The sequence below is a fragment of the Artibeus jamaicensis genome, unplaced genomic scaffold, assembly GCF_021234435.1.
Source record: "Artibeus jamaicensis isolate MK-2021 breed Jamaican fruit bat unplaced genomic scaffold, CSHL_Jam_final scaffold_1964, whole genome shotgun sequence".
Taxonomy (NCBI): domain Eukaryota; kingdom Metazoa; phylum Chordata; class Mammalia; order Chiroptera; family Phyllostomidae; genus Artibeus; species Artibeus jamaicensis.
The window spans coordinates 72436728-72457366 of NW_026522030.1; the positions used below are offsets into that span (position 1 = coordinate 72436728).

Below are 20639 nucleotides of genomic sequence, written 5' to 3' on the forward strand. Positions count from 1 at the left end.
ACTATGAAATTCAGACATCAACATAATTTTCGTATTAACCATGCATGTAAGTAAGTTCCTTTATAAAGAGCTGGAAACCTGGAATTATTTGCAAAGGACAAAATATTTATAAATCTTGCTTATTTGACCAACTCTTAAGTAGCTGTTTAAATTCAAATTAAATCTCAGTAAAATTCAAGGAATTTAAAAGCCACACCATACTTTATACTAAAAGAATAAAGATTTTTATTAAGCATTGTAAGTTGCATTCAATAGCCTTCAATACACCACACCACAACCCATCTACAATCAGTCAAACCCAACAGCAGTTCATTCTTGCACAATCCATGAGTTAGGGCAAAACTCCCTTCAACTTACAGTAAGATCCTACTCAGGTCTTGCGGGCAGGGATGGGGAATTACATCTCATTTCTGATCACTAATGTGTGATGAAGAGCATCAGGAGAATTATATGAAAACGAATAAGAAGTGATTCTGATTTCAAAGTACATTGTTTGGAAACATTAACAAAAACATCAAAATGATATAAGTATACCTGCTTCTACTAAATTCTTGATGGGAAAGTTCTCAAGAACAAGCAATTTGATTCCTGCTACAGAAGGTTTTTTTTTTTTAAGATCAAAGGGATTTTTTTTTTGTTTTTCACAGAATTCCATATTTTGCTAATATGAAGGCATAAAAACAGCAACAAAGAACAAGAATGCATACAGCAGTGAGTACACCAGGGTAATGTTGATATTCGAAACAGCTAGATAATTTTGGGGGTTTTTTAGAATAAATGCAACAGAGGTCAATAATCACAAAATTTTAAGGTTAGAGCAAGATCAGTCAATGACTAAACAGAGTTAACATCTTTTATAGGACTATTACTGATTATTAGCATTTTTGTTTTGCAAATGGGCACATACTGGTAAGAATGGAAGAAAGGACAATAACATGCATAATATTAACTACACACTTTAAAAATTATGAACCATGCAGAAGTTTAGCTCAAGTAGTAGCACTAATGGTCTACGTTCAATTCAAAACCACATAGTTCATTGATCACAGATGCATGGTATTTAAGTCACAAAAAGTTTCAGAACACATTGTGTTGATTTTGAAAGGTCATTTGCATCTTCTATGATTTCAACTTTATCTCCATTTAACTTGCTTGTAAAGTATGTATGATGTACTGTATATTGAAAATCAGCAGAACGGCAATATTACTCTATAATTTTTTCTTTTGATAGTTGCACTTTTTCTTTTAACACAAAAGAACCACATCAACAGTGATGAAATTTAAGTAAGAAAAAATAACTGTGGTTGTGCCTTATTTCTTTCATAATCATAAAATCAAAGCCTTAAACAAAGCTTTCTTGTGAACAGTAATGCAAAATCAAAGATAATGGCATACATATGGTGCCAAATGCTAAAAATGATATTTTAAGCTATATATAAAGACTGCCAAAATTTGTTTTCTTTATAGTTTAAGAAACACAACTATAGGCTTTTGTCGTAACCAGTTTAAACTGTGTGTACTTCATTTTAAGTGTGGGAGTCAAATGCTCTTCATTTTCTTTCTCTCTTTTTGTTTTATTGTAGCATTTTGACTACAACTGGTTAAAACTAAAAATGTGTTTTTTAAATCTCTGATATCAAAGAGGGATCCGAATTTCCAAAGTCCTCATTTTTCTCTTACGGAAAGGAAAAAATGTACATAACTGTAGGCTCTCTTTCTCTCCAGGTATTCCTAAATCCTTACCCTTCCAGCATCCTTCACCCTCTATAAAAAATAAGTTTATTCTTCTTGCTTTAAGACAGCTGCCTCCAGAGCATCAGCTCCACGGCAAGCACTGTCTGTGCTTAGTGCATTTAAGTGAGGATTTGTATTGCACGTCTTAGAGTCATTGTTCAAGGCACTTTCCGAGTGGCTGGGGGCCCTGGCGTCGCCTGCACTCCCGTTCATCTGGGAAGCCAGCTTCTCAGCCACTGCTCCGTTTTCGGCCAGGGACCCATCTGAAGACACGGCGGAGGACTTGGATTCCCCGGATCTCGACTTCAGTTCTTTGGCCACTTCTTCTGCTGAAGCAGCATAAGGAGGCTTGCCCTGTTTAAAATAAATTACAACAAGTGATAGGGCAGCTTTTGATAAACAGTGGGAAAAAAGGGGTGCTAACTGAGGTTTGATGGTACTCGCTACACATTCAAGAATAGAATATAAAACAGTGCATGTACTCTCTACTCTATACATACTCCAAACATGCTATAAGTCTACATACACTCTACACATTCTATTATATACTCTCTATCCTATATACTCTCTATATTCTCTATGTATGCAATAACACACTATGTCTTTGCTTCTGATTGACCTTCATCTGGTGGAAGCTTTTCCTGTTTCAGTGGTTTCTTTCTGTGTCCGATTCTCTCAACTTCCCTGTAGTTAAAGTCGCGACAATGACTGATGAGGGAGATCCCCACTTCAAGAGTCCTAAGTAATCCTTTTGTATAGCGTCAAGCCATTTAAAGTATTATAACAAACACCCCTAAGTCTACTCTGAAGTTTCAGACTATGCGCGTGCTCCACATGACCAACAACTGACACATCTGCCGGTAACAGGCAGCAGGATGCCCATTTCTACTAAGAAATGAAAAGATGAAGCAATTATTACTGGGCAACTTCAGGAAGAAGCAAGTCTGCACTGGTAACTGCAACATATCTGTGGCTTATCTCTTCTGAATGGGCCTGTCCCTCTTAACAGATTTAAAAGCAATTCTCTAGAAAAAATGAACATTGAGACTGATTCAGCACATTTCCTGAAAAGACAAGATCTCCCTGTAAGGATCTGTAAAGATGACTAAGATCTGTCAGTTGCTCACATCTTCTTAGACCACGGTTTCTCAACCTGATGCCAGGTTTTCAGACCTCATAATTCTGTCATGGACCATCTGGTACACTGTAGGGGGGTTATAAGCGTTACTGGCCTCTGCCTGTAGAAGGCAGGAGCACTTGCAGCCCAAGTTGTGACAATCAACCATGTCTCCAAACAATCTAGTGTCCCCTAAGAGTGACATTGCCAGGGCTGAGAACCACTGTCAAGAGACTGACTTGTTGCTGAAGAAAACATTAATGGTCTTTACATTCAAATGGTCACTTTTAAGATGAGAAAACTCAGGCCTAGAACAGGTAGCTGCTTACAGATCTTCCAGCTCCACATCCCATCCCCTTCAACATAAGATGGTGATGCATCTAGTCTTCTAGTTCTTGCTACTTTGGGAATCAGGGTGTTTGCTTGGTTGAAAATAAAGGCCATCTCCTCAGCCCAAAGTGGGGCTGAAAGTGCCCATCACCCTCCCCTTGGGGACGTCTTCTCCTATACCAGTGGCTACCATGTACCCCTCTGGGCTCCGTGTCCTACACTGTCTTCTCATTTTAGTTTTCAATCTTAGAGTTCAGAAACTTTAATGTAAACTTCTCCAGAAGTCATACTACTGTCATTTTTTTGGAACCTTGAAATAAATAATATAAAACTACAGAAAGAAAATATAGGAGGGCCAAGAAGGGGCAAAAAACAATACTGAAGATCTTAAGTACATGCTTTCAAACTTCAAAGCCCAAACTCTCTCAGGAAACAGTCCACTCACTGGACTAAACAAACACCTGCAGCGTACGGTACTGGCGGTGGTGACAGGGTGGCCCCCTCACGAGGCCTGCTGCAGGAACTGCATCAAGGGCCCCATTTGTTAGGGAACCTACCCACAATCACACGCTGGTATGGGATCAGGGATATGGAAGTGTGCATGGAGGATGTAAAAGGAATGAGAAGGAAAGTCAGCTTGTACCTCTCTCTCTAGAGCCAATTCTTCCAGTAAGCCTTGGCCAATGTGAGGTGTCCCCCCACTAAGTGACTGACCACAAGAACAGGGCAGCACTGCCTCTTCTGCACACATACTCTTAGAACCAGCCCCACCAGGATGGCAACGACAGAGATGGGAGAGACACGACACTCTCAGGTACAAGCTGCCCTTCAGTATCTGTCCTCAAGATTCAAAAAGACTACTGTCACCTAAAAATGAGCAACAGAAAGTACCAAGGTGGAACTACATGTGATGTCATTACAGGGAAGTCAGGGATGTAACAACAGCCTTACAGGCAATGAAATATTTCAAAGGCATGTCCATAAAGTCCCAAGACTGCTCCTCTGATTTCAAAATAGGCTGTGACAGGACAGGAAATACACAGATGAAACCAAGAAAAGCAAGAAAGTGAGGTGAAAATCTTAGAAAAGAATTCAAAATGAAAAGATTGTTCCAAAAATCAAGACTAAACCAGGAGAAATACACCAAATAAATGAACAAAGTAAAAAGGAAGAAAATTTTTATAATCAGAAAGAATCAAGGATAGGCAAATGCAAATCAAAACTATATTTGATACTACTTCATACCTACTTGGATGGCTAAACTCAAAGACAAAAATAACAAACAATGTTATTGAGAATGCAGAGGAATCAGAACCCTCAGACACTGCTGGTAGGAATGGAAAATGGTGCAGCCACTGTGGAAAAAGTTTGGCAGTTCCTCAGTTAGTTAAACTGAATAACCACATGATAATTCACTCCCATCATATACCCAAGAGACCTGAAAACGTGTGTGTACACAAACACTTGCACATGATGATTACAGTTAACAATGCTCTATTGTACAGGGTGGGGCAAAAGTAGGCTTACAGTTGTATATGAAACAGTTTATTCTTAATATTTATTAATTTTTGTATTTCTTCCCATACGAACTATGAATCTACTTTTGCACTACCCTGCGTATTTGATGGTTGTGTATGAGAAAGAAGATCTTAAAAGTCCTCGTCACAAAGAGAGACTTTTTAAATTATGTAAGGTGATGGATTATAACTAGACTTAATGAGGTGATCATTTTGCAAATATACAAATATCGAATGTTATATATCTGAAACTAATTTAACATTATGTTTATTATATCTCAAAAAAACTGGTGGAAAAAAAACAAAATTGTACATATATGTTCAAAGTAGCATTATTCATAATAGCCCCCAAATAAAAACAACCTAAATGTCTATCAACCAACGGATACAGAGTGTGGTCCATCCACACCACAGAACTGTTGAGTAATCAACAATTAAAAGGAATGAAGCATTGGTACGTGCCACACATGTATTTATTTACATGAAAGGTACAGACAGCATGTCCACTGAGACATAACGCAGATGCATGGTTGTTGGGCTGGGGTGGGGTAGTACGTGCAGTACATGCAGTGGATTGATCATGAGTATGTGGTTTCTTCTTGGAGTGATGAATATTTTGGAATTAGTAGTAACTACTGCATGCCCTTGAGAACTGTATACTTTATTTATTTTGTAAGATTTTATTTATTTTTAGAGGGGATGGAGGGAGAAAGAAAGGAAGGAAAACATCAGTGTGGTTGCCTCTCGTGTGCCCTATTGGGAACCTGGCCTGCAACCCAGGCATGTGCCCTAGATTAGGAATTGAACCAGCGACCCTTTAGTTTATAGGCCAGGACTCAATCCACTGAGCAACACCAGCCAGGGAGAGAACTATATACTATAAACAAATAAATTGTATGGTATGTGAGTTACATCTCAAAAAAAGAAAGGAAAGATAAAAAAACATCAAGAATATGACAAATACTGAAAAGAAACCCTGAAGGACAAGGACTACAGAAGCACCAGAGATTAAAACAAGCAAGGAAAAAAAAACAGAAATGAAAATCTAGTAAATTCGAGAAAACTTTCTGACGTAAAACAAGATTTAAAATTGTGTTTGAAAAAGCATTGACCCAAGCAACCAGTATCAATGTGTATCACTAAACGCTGATAGAAAAACAAAAACCAAAAAACAATTTGGACATTTAAGCCAAAACAGCAAATGACTTCAGAGGGAAAGACAATTAGATCATTTTTTTTTTTTTAAGTTCTTTACATGCAGACCATCACAGCCCACAAAAAAATTCATTCATTCATTCATTCTTAGAGGGGAAGGGAGGGAGAAAAGAGAGAAACAGCCAGTGTGGTTGCCTCTCACTCGCCCCATACTGGGGACCTGCCCCACAACCCAAACATATGCCCTGAGTGGGAACTGAACCAGAGACCCTTTGGTTTCGCAGGCTGGCACTCAATCCACTGAGCCATACCAGCCAGGGAAACAATTTCACTATTTTTTAAATATTTGGTTTACTTATTTGTAGAGAGATGGGAAGGAGAAAAAGTGGGAGAGAAACATCAATGTTTGGTTGCCTCTCATGTGTCCCCTACTGGGGACCTGGCCTGCACCCCACGCATGTGCCCTGTCTGGGGATCGAACTGGTGACCCTTTGCTTCACAGGCCCGTGCTCAATCCACTGAGCTACACCAGTCAGGGCCAATTTGACTATTACCAGCCTTGACAGCAAAGCTTTATGAGAGAAGAAAATGATAGCACAGATGTAAGATACTTGGGGAGGAGACGTGAGTCCATGTTTTCAAGTACACGTATACCTTGCTTTATTACTTTCCACTTTATTGTGCTTCACAGATGTTACAATTTCAGCAATCAAAGGCAAGACACTCCAGGAGCAAAAAAGATTACAACTCTCTTTATTGAAGTACTTACTTTATTGCAGTGGTCTGGAAATAAACCTACAGTATCTACAAGGTATGTCTTAGTTAGGAAAACAACCCCTTTCAAATTGAGTGTTTTTTCCATAAGTCCTCCCTGAAGAATGTACTGAAGAAAGAGCCTCGGAAGAATAAAATGGGCCTGTAGACACGCTGCTGGTGTCCCACGGGCTGGTGGGACAGAGATGTACAGAATCTGGACAGATGAGGCTAAAGGAAGTGAGAAGCAGGTCACTCCTATATGTTCAAATCATGCAGATGGTAACAGCACAGCTATTTTGTTTTTAAATTTCAAGATGGCAGGAGCAGGGAAGCATATGCCAACATTTTACCTGTTCTCAGTGATGGTGCTGGTGACGGCAGTATTAACTGTTCTGAGCTGCCTGTGTGTGCAATATGGGATAAAGTAAATACGAGTTATGGTACATTCCAAGTTAATCATCCCCTAGGTTCTTAGGAACCAAGATTCTCAGGATGGGAAGATATACAGATATAAACAGTAAAGGTTAAGTAAGATTTCGGAAGCTCTAAATTTGAACTGAAAGAATCAATATAAACTCTTAAGGTTTTTCACTGAAAAAAAAAAAAAGGCAGACTTCCAGCCAAGATGGAGGCATAGGCAGACACACTGTGCCTCTTCATACAACCAAAATAAGGACATCAATTTAGAAACAAAGTAACAACAAGAACTGACAGAAAACTGAACTGTACGGACACTGGACAACCAAGGACATAAAATAGATACATTCATCCAGACTGGTAAGAGGGGTGGGGTCTGGCAGCCAGACAGAGAGGGGTCACAGCACAAAAAGCGGTGGCACCAGGCACAAAAGGCACCTCAGGCGCGCAAGATAGCAGCAGGTAGATCCTGGGTGCACAGGTGGCACTTGGCAGACCCAGCAAGGAGGCGATTGTGAAGTGAAGCACTATGCGCTAGGCGACTGACAGGGCAGCCCCACATTAGCATACAGATAAACCAGGCGAAATTGGACAGACAGATAAGACCGCACAACCCGGCGTCCCAAGGCCTGGAAATAAAGCCTCAAAACACTGATTAAAAACACCTGTGGGGGGGGGTGTGGTGCCAGGAGAGACTACCAGCCTCACAAGAGAGTTCACTGGAGAGACCCACAGGGTCCTAGAACTTATACAAGCCCACCCACACAGGAATCAACACTAGAAAGGCCCAGTTTGCTTGGGGAAAGTGGTGGAGGGGGCTGAGATCCGAAAGAGAGAGAGAAAGAGAGAGAGAGAGGGAGGGAGAGAGAGAGATGAGCAAGCGCCATTGTTCCCTCTTGGAGCCCGCCCCCACATACAGCATTACAACCCAGGGACTGGGTTGCCCCTCCTGGGCAAACACCTAAGGTTCTGCCCCTCATACCTAACGGGTAAGACAAGACAAGACAAGATAAGACAAGACAAGACAAAAAAAGCCCAAACAGAAGAACAGATCAAAGTTTCACAGAAAATACAACTAAGCGATGAACAGAGAGCCAACCTATTAGATGCACAGATCAAAGCACTGATGATCAGGATGCTCACAGAATTGGTTGATTTTGGTCGCAAATTAGATGAAAAAATGAAGGCTATGCTAAGTGAAATGAAGGAAAATGCACAGGGATCCAATAATGATGGGAAGAAAAAAAACTGGGACTCGAATGGAGTGGGCCAGAAGGAAGAAAGAAACATCCAGCCAGAAAAGAATGAAGAAAGAATTCAAAAAAATGAGGAGAGGCTTAGGAACCTCTAAGACATCTTTAAATGTTCCAACATCTGAATTACAGGGGTACCAGAAGGAGAAGAGGAAGAGCAACAAGTGGAAAACTTATTTGTAACAAATAATAAAAGAGAATTTCCCCAATCTGGCAAAGGAAATAGACTTCCAGGAAATCCAGGAAGCTCAGAGTCCCAAAGAAGTTGGACCCAAGAAGGAACACACCAAGGCACATCATCATTACATTAGCCAAGATAAAAATGAAGGAGAGAATCCTAGAAGCAGCAAGAGATTAAGAGACAGTCACCTACAAAGGAGTTACCCTCAGATTGTCAGCTGATTTCTCAAAAGAGACCTTGCAGGCAAGAAGGGGCTGGAAAGAAGTATTCCAAGTTAATAAAGGCAAGGACCTACACCCAAGATTACTCTATCTAGGAAAGCTTTCATTTAGAATGGGAGGGCAGATAAAGCGCTTCTCAGATAAGGTCAAGTTAAAGGAGTTCATCATCACCAAGGCCTTATTTTATGCAATGTTAAAGGGACTTATCTAAGAAAAAGATGATAAAAAACATGTACAGTAAAATGAGAGCAAACTCACAATTACTAACAACCACACCTAAAACAAAAACAGAAACCAACTAAGCCAACAACTAGAACAGGAATGGAACCACAGAAATGGAGATCACATGGAGGGTTAGCAACAGGGAAGTAGGAGGAGCAGAGAGGGGAAAAAAGGTACAGAGAATAAGTAGCATAGATGGTAGGTAGAAAATAGACAGGGAGAAGGGCAAGAACAGTATGGGAAATGTAGAAGCTAAAGAACTTATGACACATGGACATGAACTAAAGGGGGGATGTGGATGGGAGAGGGTGTACAGAATGGAGGGGAATGAAGGGGGGAAATGGGACAACTATAATGGCATAATCAATAAAATATATTAAAAAAAAAGAAAATGGCATCAGTGTAAGTGTTTACATTTCTGCACCCAGCATGTACAATGTGCATATGTATAACTTCTTTCCCTCTAGCTCTGTCCACAAGTAAAGCCCAGAAGTTGTGACTTGGTGTAGAAGAAAGGACAGACATAACAACGGAGAAATCAAGTGAAAGCACCATAGTCCTCAGTATGAATTGAAAATACTGGTATGAATTCATGAGGATTCTATCTTTAAAAAAAATATATATATAGTAAAAAGCATTATCATGTATAAAGAGATGGAGCTGTGTATATACAGAGAACTAGGAACAGTGACTAACCACTAACTTCATGGTAGTCAGAGTACATTGGTGCCTAGTCTGTGGTCTTGAAAAGCTGTTTCCCACTGAAGAAACCAAGAAACTAAGAGAAGTGGCTGTTGCAGGTCTGCTGGGCTGGGTGACACCCCAGACAGAAAGCTACAGAGGACCTGAGGTCATAGTGAAAGGGCCCAGCAGCCTAGGATGAGCAAGGTGAGACTTCAGCACCACATGCAAACCTTTCCTTTCTTGTAAGGGCTGTAATACTTGGACACCAAAAAGGAGACAATGGGAAGTATCTATTTATTTTAAAACACCCTAAAAAATAAAGGAAAAGGAAATGATGGCTTAAGAACATCTTCATTCTGCAACCCCTAATGAGTGAATGGGTCTAGTTATTGAGGTGCCAATGGGTCCAACACATAAAAATAGATAAGCAGACATGGAAGCACACAGGTGCACTCCAGTCTAGCCACAGGGACAAACCCAAGAAGAAGGGAGCACCCAGATCCAGCTACCAGCGTGCAAAAGACATAAAGAGACCAACATGGGGGAACAGTACCATGAGTGTGTACTCAGCAGAATCTAGAAGTCTGTCATGAAATGCCTGGGATGTTCTTTAATAGATAAAGGACAAGAAAGGGAGCAAACTAATGAATGACATAGCAAACTAAAATAAAATGAACAAAACTCTACCATGTGTAGGAACAACACACCTGAATGATAAAACCACAGAGAGGACAAGATAACTGAAAACAGCATCAGTTCTGGGTCGTGGTTATTTTGGGCAGAGGGAAGAGGGAGGTGTTGGGATATGGAGGGAGTGGCCCTTGGTATGGCTGGTGATGTTACTCATCATGTAGTGGTGGCATATGGGTATTTGGCTTATAACTAATAAAGCTACACAACCGTTTTGTGTGGTTTTTGGTCTATATTTTACATTAAAGTTTTTAAGCAATATGGGGACACATATTCCCTACCACCACCAGCTCAGGAAATGCCCCATTATCCACTAAAGCACAGGTGGCAAACACAAGGCCTACAAGCCGAATCCAACCCTCCACCTTGTTTTATCTAGCCCCACCCCTTGTTTCTACCATGCGAAAGCACTGAGATCCTTGCCTGTAGTTAAGGAGTAGTTACATTTATACAGTCTTAAAATTACATTGGGCCCTTTGAAGGCAACCTCAAATCTGATGTGGCCCCTGGTGAAAATGAGTTTTGACAGCCCTGCACAGTAACATACCACAAGGATCCTTTTTACAGTAAGGCTGTGACTCCCTCTCCTAAATCTGTTGGGTGGTTAAGTGCCTTTGGCTAAAAATGCATCTATGTGAAGGCAGATGAAGGTCAGGGTGGGACTGGCGGAATCGGGGGCATATTTAGCCATGTTCCTCCCTTTGATGGATGCTGTGCTGCAAAGAAGGGTGGTCTGTGCCCCACTTTCAGGGAAGGGACTGCCTTTGTACCCGATGTTTGATGTAATTCATTATAACAAGTTACCAAGATGCTAAGATCACCTGGTAAAAGCAGTTTATCTTCTCTTGGCCAATTAAGTTTCTAAATATGGGTTATTATTAATATGAGTTGCAAGAGTGTACTCCTGTTAATATACATGTGAATAGCATCAAACTAAACTGTATACCCTGGTTAAATATAATTCAAGAAGTGAGACAATATACTACAGTTAAGCTAACTGATGTTTTAAAAAGGTCATTCCAAAGTGGAAGAAAAGTTCTAGCTCTTTTCTGAAGACAGGCACATGACTTGTTTCCTCTTTGGCTGATGGTTTCTGGGAGAAGTTAGTCAAGATGGTCCAGGAGGAGAAACATAGTGCTCTCCCAGCACTAAAAGTCATGATTTTCTTTTTAAATCCTAAATGTTACTTACTAATAATATATTTTTTAAGATTTTATTTATTTATCTTTAGAGGGGAAGAGAAGGAGAGAGAGAAAAAAAAAAAATCAATGTATGGTTGCCTCTGGTGCATCCCCTGCTGGGAACTGGCCTGCAACCCAGGCATGTGCCCTGACTGGGAATTGAACCTCAATCCTTTGGTTCACAGGCCTATGCTCAATCCACTAAACTACGCCAGCCAGCCAAGACATATTTTTTAATATAAACAACATTAACAACCCTTGGTTCTCCCCAGTAAATTCCTACAAGCAGAACATGAGCACAAACCTCATGGACATGATTTCAGTCCAGGGACTTTATAGCTGGTGAGCACCACACACCACTACCAAGTTAGATGTTCCATAAGCACATCCCAACAATATCCTCATCTGGAATGAAAACACTAGCCTGGAAGACGAGACACTAGGGAGTGAACCAGCACCAGCATTATGTCATGTTATTACCTGAATCGCACCCTGGTTTTTGTAACCTCTGCCATAGTACCTCCCACCTCTTCCAAATGTTCTGATCACTGGGGTGGAAATAACTCCTCTTGGACGCCTGAGTGAATAAAAGAAGACAAAAGCAGAAAGACTTGAATCTCTTTTAAACATCATTTAACATATTTAAAATAACAACAAATGGGCCCAGGCTGAATAGCTCAGTTGGTTAGAGTGTCATCCTGATATACCAAGGAGGTGGGTTCCATAACTGGTCAGGACACCAAAAATCAACCACTTGCTGATGTCATCAGCAAGTGGAATGACAAACTGATATTGTTTCTCACCCCCTGGCCCTCCAAGATCAATAAAGACAAAAAATAAAATAAAACATTATGAAATGGATCTTGTATTTAATCTTATGCTATAGCAAGTATTGAGTGTATTAAATCATGGACATGCCAAAGATGGATTCCAAGGGGTCAATCTTATTTTTTGGTCCATATCCAGCACATGCAATTTGAAAAATACACTTCAAAAATGCTGTTTAAAATATTAAAAATTGGTTAACTAAATAATGTATGAATAATTATTTAATGATTTAAATAATTATATAATGGTACATATAATACAATCCTATGCAACTATTGAGAATATTATACAGAGTGTATTTAATGATATAAAAATGTTTTTAATAAACTCGTCACTGAAAAAAAGCAAGTAAGAGGCCATTTTTAAATTTATATAAATATATTTTCATTGTTGAGTACTTACCCTCTTGCTGGTCCTCCGACAGAAACGACCTGTAGGGGAAAAGGCCCACGGCCCCCACGGCCCCGTCTGCTCCCAGCCCAGTGGCCGACTACGGTGCCAGCTATTTCTAGCTTCCCTCCCTGAGAAGGTATAGGTTGGATTCCTACATGAAAAATAGAAAAAAAAAAAAATCCTTATTACGCCAATCCCAGATTTAAAAATGGCAAAGAGAAACAGAAGAGCATTTTCTTTTTAATTATGGTTTATATTTCCTATGAAGCCCTTTCTCTTGCTTTGTGATAACTTGTGAATTATGTGGAGTATCTATGTGCACATTATTTGATTTTAATGGTTTTAACTGTTGTTAAAAATACACCTGAAAGCAAGACAAATGTGATGACTACTCAAATAACCCATGACAACTAAAATGGGTCACAACTACAAAGTGTGCAAGATAGAAATACATTCCATCATATACTGTCCTTGGTGCAGATGGCTTATATATTATTTTCTGTTAGGATAATTACTTTCAAGTTTAATACCTTCATCAAACATTATGGAAATTTATCAGTAAACAGAGCCTGTTATTTCTCATTGTACTGTTAAATTAGAATCCCCTTATGCTGGGTCACAAATTCACTGTATGTGCAACTTCTATTAAATTATCAGTAGCCTGCATATTCTAAGGTTTTCTGACATGTTTACCCAAGAAAATTCTCTGTTAACTCTCAGTAAAATTTCTGATAAAAATACAACGAAACAGAACTTCAAGCATCTTATTTTCTGGAAGATGGAGTGGACTATAATAAACTCTCATCATCCAGTTGTTAGCCACAATGATTTAGCAGCTGCTCAATGCTGTCCAATAAAGTCTGGAATAAGCCTTACATTATCTAGTAGCCACATTACAAAAATACAAAGAAACATATGAAATAAGTATTAATAGCACTTACTTTATTTAACTCAATGTATCCAAAATATTATTTCAACATGTAATCAATATAAAAAACTATTAATAAGATATTTTGCATTCCCCCCACCATATTATGTCCTTTCAAAGTGTACTTTTCATTTAGGACACAGCTCAGGTTAGATGAGTTATAGTTAAAGTGCTTGAGGGCCACATGTGGCCACTGGCTAGTATGCTGGACAGCACAGATTTGAGTTCCAGACACAATTTGGGGGAAGTTAGGAAGCAGGTTTCTCTTGTGATTTCACCTTAAGACTCCCCCAGACTCCCATGTTTTACCCCAACTGCAGGCTACTATGTGTTCTCAGCCTGGGGCTGCAAACATATAGCACACCTCACTGTGCACCAAATGACATAGGGACAGGAAGAAAAAAGCGCTCAACAGCTGGAGAACCCTTGGGAGGCAAGATAGGGGCATGCAAGTTAAGTGGGGAGGGGATAAATGCCCCTGTAGCCACAGAGGGGCTGCATTAATCTGCGAGGGTCTCACTGCTACACAAGATTTCTGTTGCAAGCCTCTGTAACTGAGCTGAAAAAGCATTCCTGGTTAAGAAAGGACTGCTATCCTCAAGGTTACTTAAAAATATATTTGAATAACCCTGTAATGTAGACTTGATGGCCACATTTAAATCTGCATCCCCAAAATGCAGGATTTGTGACAAAGCCACAGTTGCAGGCTTCAAATTACAGCAAAATCACAAGACATTATTTCAAAACTAAACATTAGACTTTTTTTAATCTCTTTTAAGCCTAATACAAATGAGAAGAGAAGCCATGGGAATTTAAAATAAACTAACTGATTTATATATCTAATATCAGCCTTTTCTTTTAAAATGTTTCAAATTGAGGTGAGATTTTATGCCAGGAATTCTACTGCAGCCTTAGACTCTTCTATACATATAAACTCCTCTTTACCAAGAGAAGAATGTTTGGGGAATAAGGTAGGAAAGACACATCGCTGGATGTTAATGGGCAGCTGGTTCTATCACAGGTGATAGTTAGGGAGCTGGCTGTATATGGACACAGAATAGCCCAGAAGTAAGGCAGAGATGGCCCACAGCAAAGCTACTGCAGAGACCTGGGGGCAGACAGGCTTGGAGGATAGGAGCAGAAACAAATGCCAGGGCAGGGGCCTCATAGAAAGAATGTGCTGCTAGAGTCAGGAAAAGGAGAAGGGAGCCAGAGGAGCAAGGAAGCTGCTGGCAGCCAGAAGCTCTAGGAGGAGGCATGGCATAATTACCGCCCTGCGACTTGCTAGTCCTGCTGCCGTCACTGCCTGAGAAGGCTCCACAGTGTCCTGCTGCCGTCGCCACGCGGAAGGCACGGTAAGCGCCTGTTGCTACAGTTTCCCCATAGGGGCCTCCAAAGCCACAGACTCCTGTGGGACCCGGGAGGAAAGAGATGGAAGAAGCCATGAGGAACCGGGTTCAGGGGAGAGCCCCCCGGGTGGGCTTTCAGGCAGAGTGATCCCCGTGTCCTCCAGTTTTTGTTCTTACGCCATCAACTGCCAGGAAGGGGTTTCCCAGCCTCTCTTGTCAACACCAGAACACAGATCCGCTGATACTAAAGGAGCCTCCTGCAACCTGGGACTATCCTGTGGCCCAGTCAGTGGTTGGGAGGTGGCCTTAGTGGAGGAGGGCTCCCTGAACCTCACGTGAGAATCTTAAATCATACGTGTGAGCAGAATTTCCAGCGATACTGATTTTAAAATCTCATCTCTGCCACAGCTTCTGTAGCTCCCTTTCTCCCTTTCACAGAATCTCTTCTGGACTCAATTTGCCCCTTTCATAACTAAACCCAACAGTTAATTACAAAGTCTTAATGTGGCAAGATATGGCCCACTAAGGCCTGCGTGTGCATCTACTGGCCCACACCAGCAAGGCCCTGCTTGTGGTGGTGGGCATACTCACCTGCAAAGCCCCGCCCTCGGCCCTGAGCTGGGGGTACAGGCCCAAAGTGCCGCGGGTACACAGAAGTTGGGTAGAAAGGCAGTGCTGAGGGCGGTGGGAAGGGGAGTGGGAGGCTCTGCCGGGAGAAGTTCAGCCCTTCCAGGATGCTCTGCCGCATCTTTTCTACCTTGGCAGCTTGCTCGGCCTGCAAATCAAGCACCAGCATGTAAAACCCTGATTCACAAGGTCTCCGAGCTGAATTAGAATGACGAGGAAAGAAATGACACATGGGCTGCTGTGCCATGTCTAGTTACTTAACTGTAAACAGTAAGTCTGCTCAGCAGTACTTGTTTACAGAATGCAAACATGACCGCATGAACAAAAATGCAAAAAAACCTAAGGTACCTCTTAATTTCATAAACGAATATGAATTCCTACTGTCTCAGTGTATCTTCAGGTAAGAACCATTTATTCTAAAGTTATTTCTGAACTGTGAATTTGGTTCTCAAAATCAATGGTTAAGTCGAGACAGATCTCACCCAGTTTTTCTTCTTTCCATTTATGAAGCACTGGTGGCAGAGTGGTGAGCATAGCTGCCTTCCATTCATGCACCACAGGGTCGATGATGCCTAGTTTACATCTCTGAAGTTTACTTTCCTAATGTTTTAGTATCAGGTCAGGTATTCACTGCATTTTGTAGAAAGCAAACTGAGGCACAGAGGAACAGATGCTTCCTAAAGGAAGCCTGGAGTTCTCTATTCAGGACAAGACTGGACCTCTCTGTAAAGCTGCCTTTGAGATGACTATTCTGTCATTTTACATTAATTACATTATGAAAAACAATACAACCTGCACAAATGTAGATTATACAACTTGTGTGTGTGTCAAATTTCACTGAACTTAGGGACAGCAGCACTATAACTCAGCCTGAACAAAGCTTACCTAATGTCCAAAATATATAACTGGAGTCTTTTAACAACCAGTCTTTAATCAGAGAACCTGAAAATCTGCTTACTCCATAATAAATCAGTCCTAGGGATCGCATATTTTGTAGTTTACAGTTTAAAGGCTTCAAGCCAATTTGAGTCTCTTTCAGGTAATAAGACAAAATAACCTGATAACTGACTTCACTTTATTTTTAAACCAGGATTTTAAATAAGTACAGCCGATCCTCAAAATTTACAAGCTCCCCATTTGTGAATTCATCTACTTGCTAAAATGTATTTGTAACCTTGAAATCAATACTGTGGCATTTTTATGGTAATTGGTAGACATGGGCAGAGCAGTGGACACTTAAGGCGGAGAGGCTCTGACTTTTGCTTCAGCTTTTATACTGTAAACAAGTATCCTATTCACTGTCTACCTAGAGCCATTTTTAAAAGTTTTGTGGGTGACTTTCCTATTTGACATGGCTGCAAGCGCAGTGCTGAGGGCTATGTTCCTAATTACAAGGCTGTGATGGAGAAAATATGTGTGTTAGATTGAACTGTGTTCAGGCTGAGTTATAGCACTGCTGGCCCTGAGTTCAATGTGAGCAAATTGACAACATATATTCTTTAAGACGTCTTCAAACAGAAACACATACAAACAGGGTTATATGTTGATCCGCTGACAAAGGTGTTGTAACTGGAGGAGTGAAGAAGGTACCTGGCCTTGTATTTCCCCTAAGAGGCGAGGTTCAGTATCTGCTAATTCTACATTTGAGGCAAATTCATAGAACATAATTGCAGTGATTAATGAGAATCAAGTGTACTATGTATCCAGAGCTCAGCTCACGTGAGCATGGAACGGACATTAATTCAAACAATGACTGGGCCCAATCTAAAAACAGTATCCTGTCGCGTGAGGTCATTACAAATTTGGTATGAAAGATGATCAATTAACCAGTGAGTGGTATTTCCCTCTGGTTAAAGGTGGCCAGCTGCTCCTCCCCACCTCTAAGCCTGCATCTTTGCAACTGACCTGACCATCACAGAGGTCGATGAGTGGGGTCTTTTCCCGGCTTGCTTTCAGGAGCTTGGACTGGAAGAGCTTCCCATCAAAATACATCCAAGGACAGCAGTGTTCCCAGGGCACGGGCTGGCCACATGCGTCGTTTGCAAACAGGGCCATGTCCACGCCACTCATGAAGAGAGCTGACAGCTGAATGCCTCTAGGGTCGAGGTTCTCAATCTTTAAATGGAAAAGAGTGATCTCTATGGAGTAAGAGTACTGCATTATGAAGTTCTCTCAACATCTGACTACAACTCTCATGGTTAACAAGGACACCCCTCAACCAGACACCCTGAGCAGATCTGTTAACACTGTACGGTGACCTGGCACTGGCCTGTTTCAACACAAAGGCTTTTTATGTTATTTAACAAATTTAAATTTAAGACACTTTAATAACATACTAAAATACAATAGTTCAGTTTGGAATTTGTGACATGTAAGACAAGCATAAAGTAGTACTATATTTAAGGTTGAAACATGATAAAGTAACAAATTATTTAATAGTCTTCTTAGCAGTTAAGAAGCCCACAACTCATTTATGAAATAAACTTTACACTTCAGATTCTATACACTGGTATAGAGTAAGTATAAAACGGAACATTCTAATAAGACTATGCATTTTAAAAATAGTTATATTAAAAAACTACTTGGTACAATTTCATTCTAAAACTTGTAATTGTTTACATTATTTTATATGTTAATGTTTTAGATAGCAACTTATTAATGAGACTGTCAAAATGTTTTAGGAGAAATGGATAGCTATAAATGAAAGAACGCAACAACAGAAACACTGTATCTAAACCATGCAGACTACCAGAATCTAGAGACTGTTTCCCTGGTCCTCTCGCTTGGTCATTAGTGCTGGGAGCTCTCCTATGTGCACACAGCTCTCCCTCTTCTAGCATCTGATGCACAGTGTGAGAAACACTGACAAATACAGTCAACTCTTGATTATCTGTCTGTGAAGGACCTAGTTTGTGGATTATCCGGGACTGAGTTTTAGCTGCCCTGGTTTCTGCCTTCCCACCTGGCACCTTATTCTTTAAGGTGGTGGAGTCTCAGGAATGTTATCTTTATGGGTATCAACCTAAGCAATACATAATGGTGGCAGGTAAACTGACTTTTCATTAAAGAGAAAAAAAAAGAGATCACTCTAGTGCCAAATACTGATGAATGTATGAATATCTTCTGTTTTGTGCTGTCAGTCCCCATTAACAGCTAATAGTGTTTCCCAATCTTTTTTTTAAAAAATAAATTGTAAGTCAATGCACTTCAGAACTTCCTGAACCTGGAGAAGTCTGTCCACCCCAAATGACCTACCACGCCGGCTCCTGCTTCTCCTGTGAGATGTGGGGAATGGGAACAAAGCATGCTCAGGTGAGGGCAGGTGGGGTTCGGATGACAGAATTAGATGTATCTCTATATTTATGAGCAGAAATGGCGGGCAATTAGGAAGTAGAGACTGCCTTCTCTGAGAATCTTAAGAGGTACTAATTAAGGGGGGGGGTTCTCCTCCCTAAAAGCTGACATTGTGGGAACATGGCATAGCAGCAGCCTGGCCTCCAGCCATTCTCTCACTGCTGCTATGGCCTCTGGGCCAGGTCAAGGCTGAGGGAGAGGCAACGATACTGCTGGTGCTGCGCTAAAGATGTCTGCTCACATTCAAATCAGTGATAGGTGCCACCAGCAGCCTCTGTGGAAGCATAATGCTGCTCTCATTTCTTAGTCACTGGTAGTGTTGGTCATATTGACAACAAACCCTTACTTGACTAATAAAGCTCAAAACTACTCTGGGCAGGTGGCTATCTGAGTGCTGAAACTAAGAAAGACCAGCCAGCGTGTGGAGCACAGAAGTACCTTAGTTGGAAAGAGTACTGTATTTTTCTGACCATGAGACGCACCTAAGTTTTAGAGGAGAAAAATAGGGGAAAATTTTTTGAAGCAAAAAATATAGTAAAATATTTAATAACATAAATAACATAATATTTCACCAATGTAAATGAAAACAGAACTCAACAGCAGCCTTAACAACCATTATTCCTCACAAATAGCAGGTGGGTGGGGTGGGGGGGTGTGTCTTATAGTCTGAAAAAACGTAGTAATCTTGTGAGCTGAGAGGAATGGAGAAGCCTGTACTATCCATATACATCACTTATTTGAAATAGCCTCACCATTAGTTGAGGAATTGTTTTTATGCATTTAAAAAGTGATTTTCAAGTCACTTAGTTTCAGTAATGAAAACTACGATCAATTTAATTAAAGAAAAATTCTTAAAAGTTGTTTAAATAATGGGAATAAAATCTCAATTGCTGTGTAGATTTGGCTTCACAATTTTAAAAATTACTTTACATAGCAGCTTATATTTCTGTCCCTAGATATTAATTATACAAAGAACACTGTCTAATATTTATGGGTAACTTAAATATTTATTAGACACCACACTAAATATTTTTACATACATTGTCTCATTTACATCTCAACGACAGTATGATACAGGTACTGCCCTTAGCACTCCATTTAATAAATGAAGAAACTATGTCCCACAGAGCTCAAGGTCACAACACTGGTAACTGGTAGCACCAGAATCTGAATCTCTGACCACAGAAATGGCCAAAATATTCACACTTCAACCTCATTTTCTTATACCAAGTAGCATAAAATAGTCAACATTATCCAAAGTTCCTCAACTAGAAAAATGCTGACAAAATTTTCTGACTTTATAGGAAATACAAACATGGAATTTAATCTCTGCCCAATTAAGCTCAAGAACCAAATGTCAGTAAAATGAGCTTCCCTGACTTCTAATTACTTCTAAGATTCTTACTCTGATCTGTCCTATTTACCTACATGCACAATCATTGCTACAGGCACCACAGACATGCTACAGCCCATAGTACTACCCTTAAAGCTCTTCACTTTCCATCTTTATATTTTCCACTTGGCATGTGAAAACATTAAAAGAATGTAAGACAATTACAGAGATGTCAAGAGCAAGGAGAAAGAAACTAGATACAAATTAAATCTGTACGGAAGTCCTTCTCCTCATCCTTTACCTGCTCTCCTCCAAACACAGTGGCAATGCTGACTCTACCTTAGCAATTCCATTCATATTCCTAATATA

General features: G+C 40.4%; 1 protein-coding gene across 2 annotated transcripts in view; it reads right to left on the reverse strand.

Annotated features, from left to right (window-relative positions):
• Nucleotides 1-201: 201 nt before the first annotated feature.
• Nucleotides 202-20639, reverse strand: part of FAM120A (family with sequence similarity 120A) — a 141332-nt gene continuing 120894 nt past the window's right edge. Inside the window, exons 13-18 of one of the 2 annotated variants that reach the window (XM_037128694.2) lie at nucleotides 17489-17698; nucleotides 15548-15731; nucleotides 14878-15015; nucleotides 12689-12830; nucleotides 11939-12035; nucleotides 202-2088 (exon numbers count right to left, since the gene is read on the reverse strand). In XM_037128694.2, the coding sequence (XP_036984589.1) occupies nucleotides 1780-2088; nucleotides 11939-12035; nucleotides 12689-12830; nucleotides 14878-15015; nucleotides 15548-15731; nucleotides 17489-17698 (1080 nt within the window). In that variant the 3' untranslated portion in view covers nucleotides 202-1779. The remainder of the gene's footprint in view (nucleotides 2089-11938; nucleotides 12036-12688; nucleotides 12831-14877; nucleotides 15016-15547; nucleotides 15732-17488; nucleotides 17699-20639) is intronic. The other variant, XM_037128695.2, reaches the window with a different exon arrangement.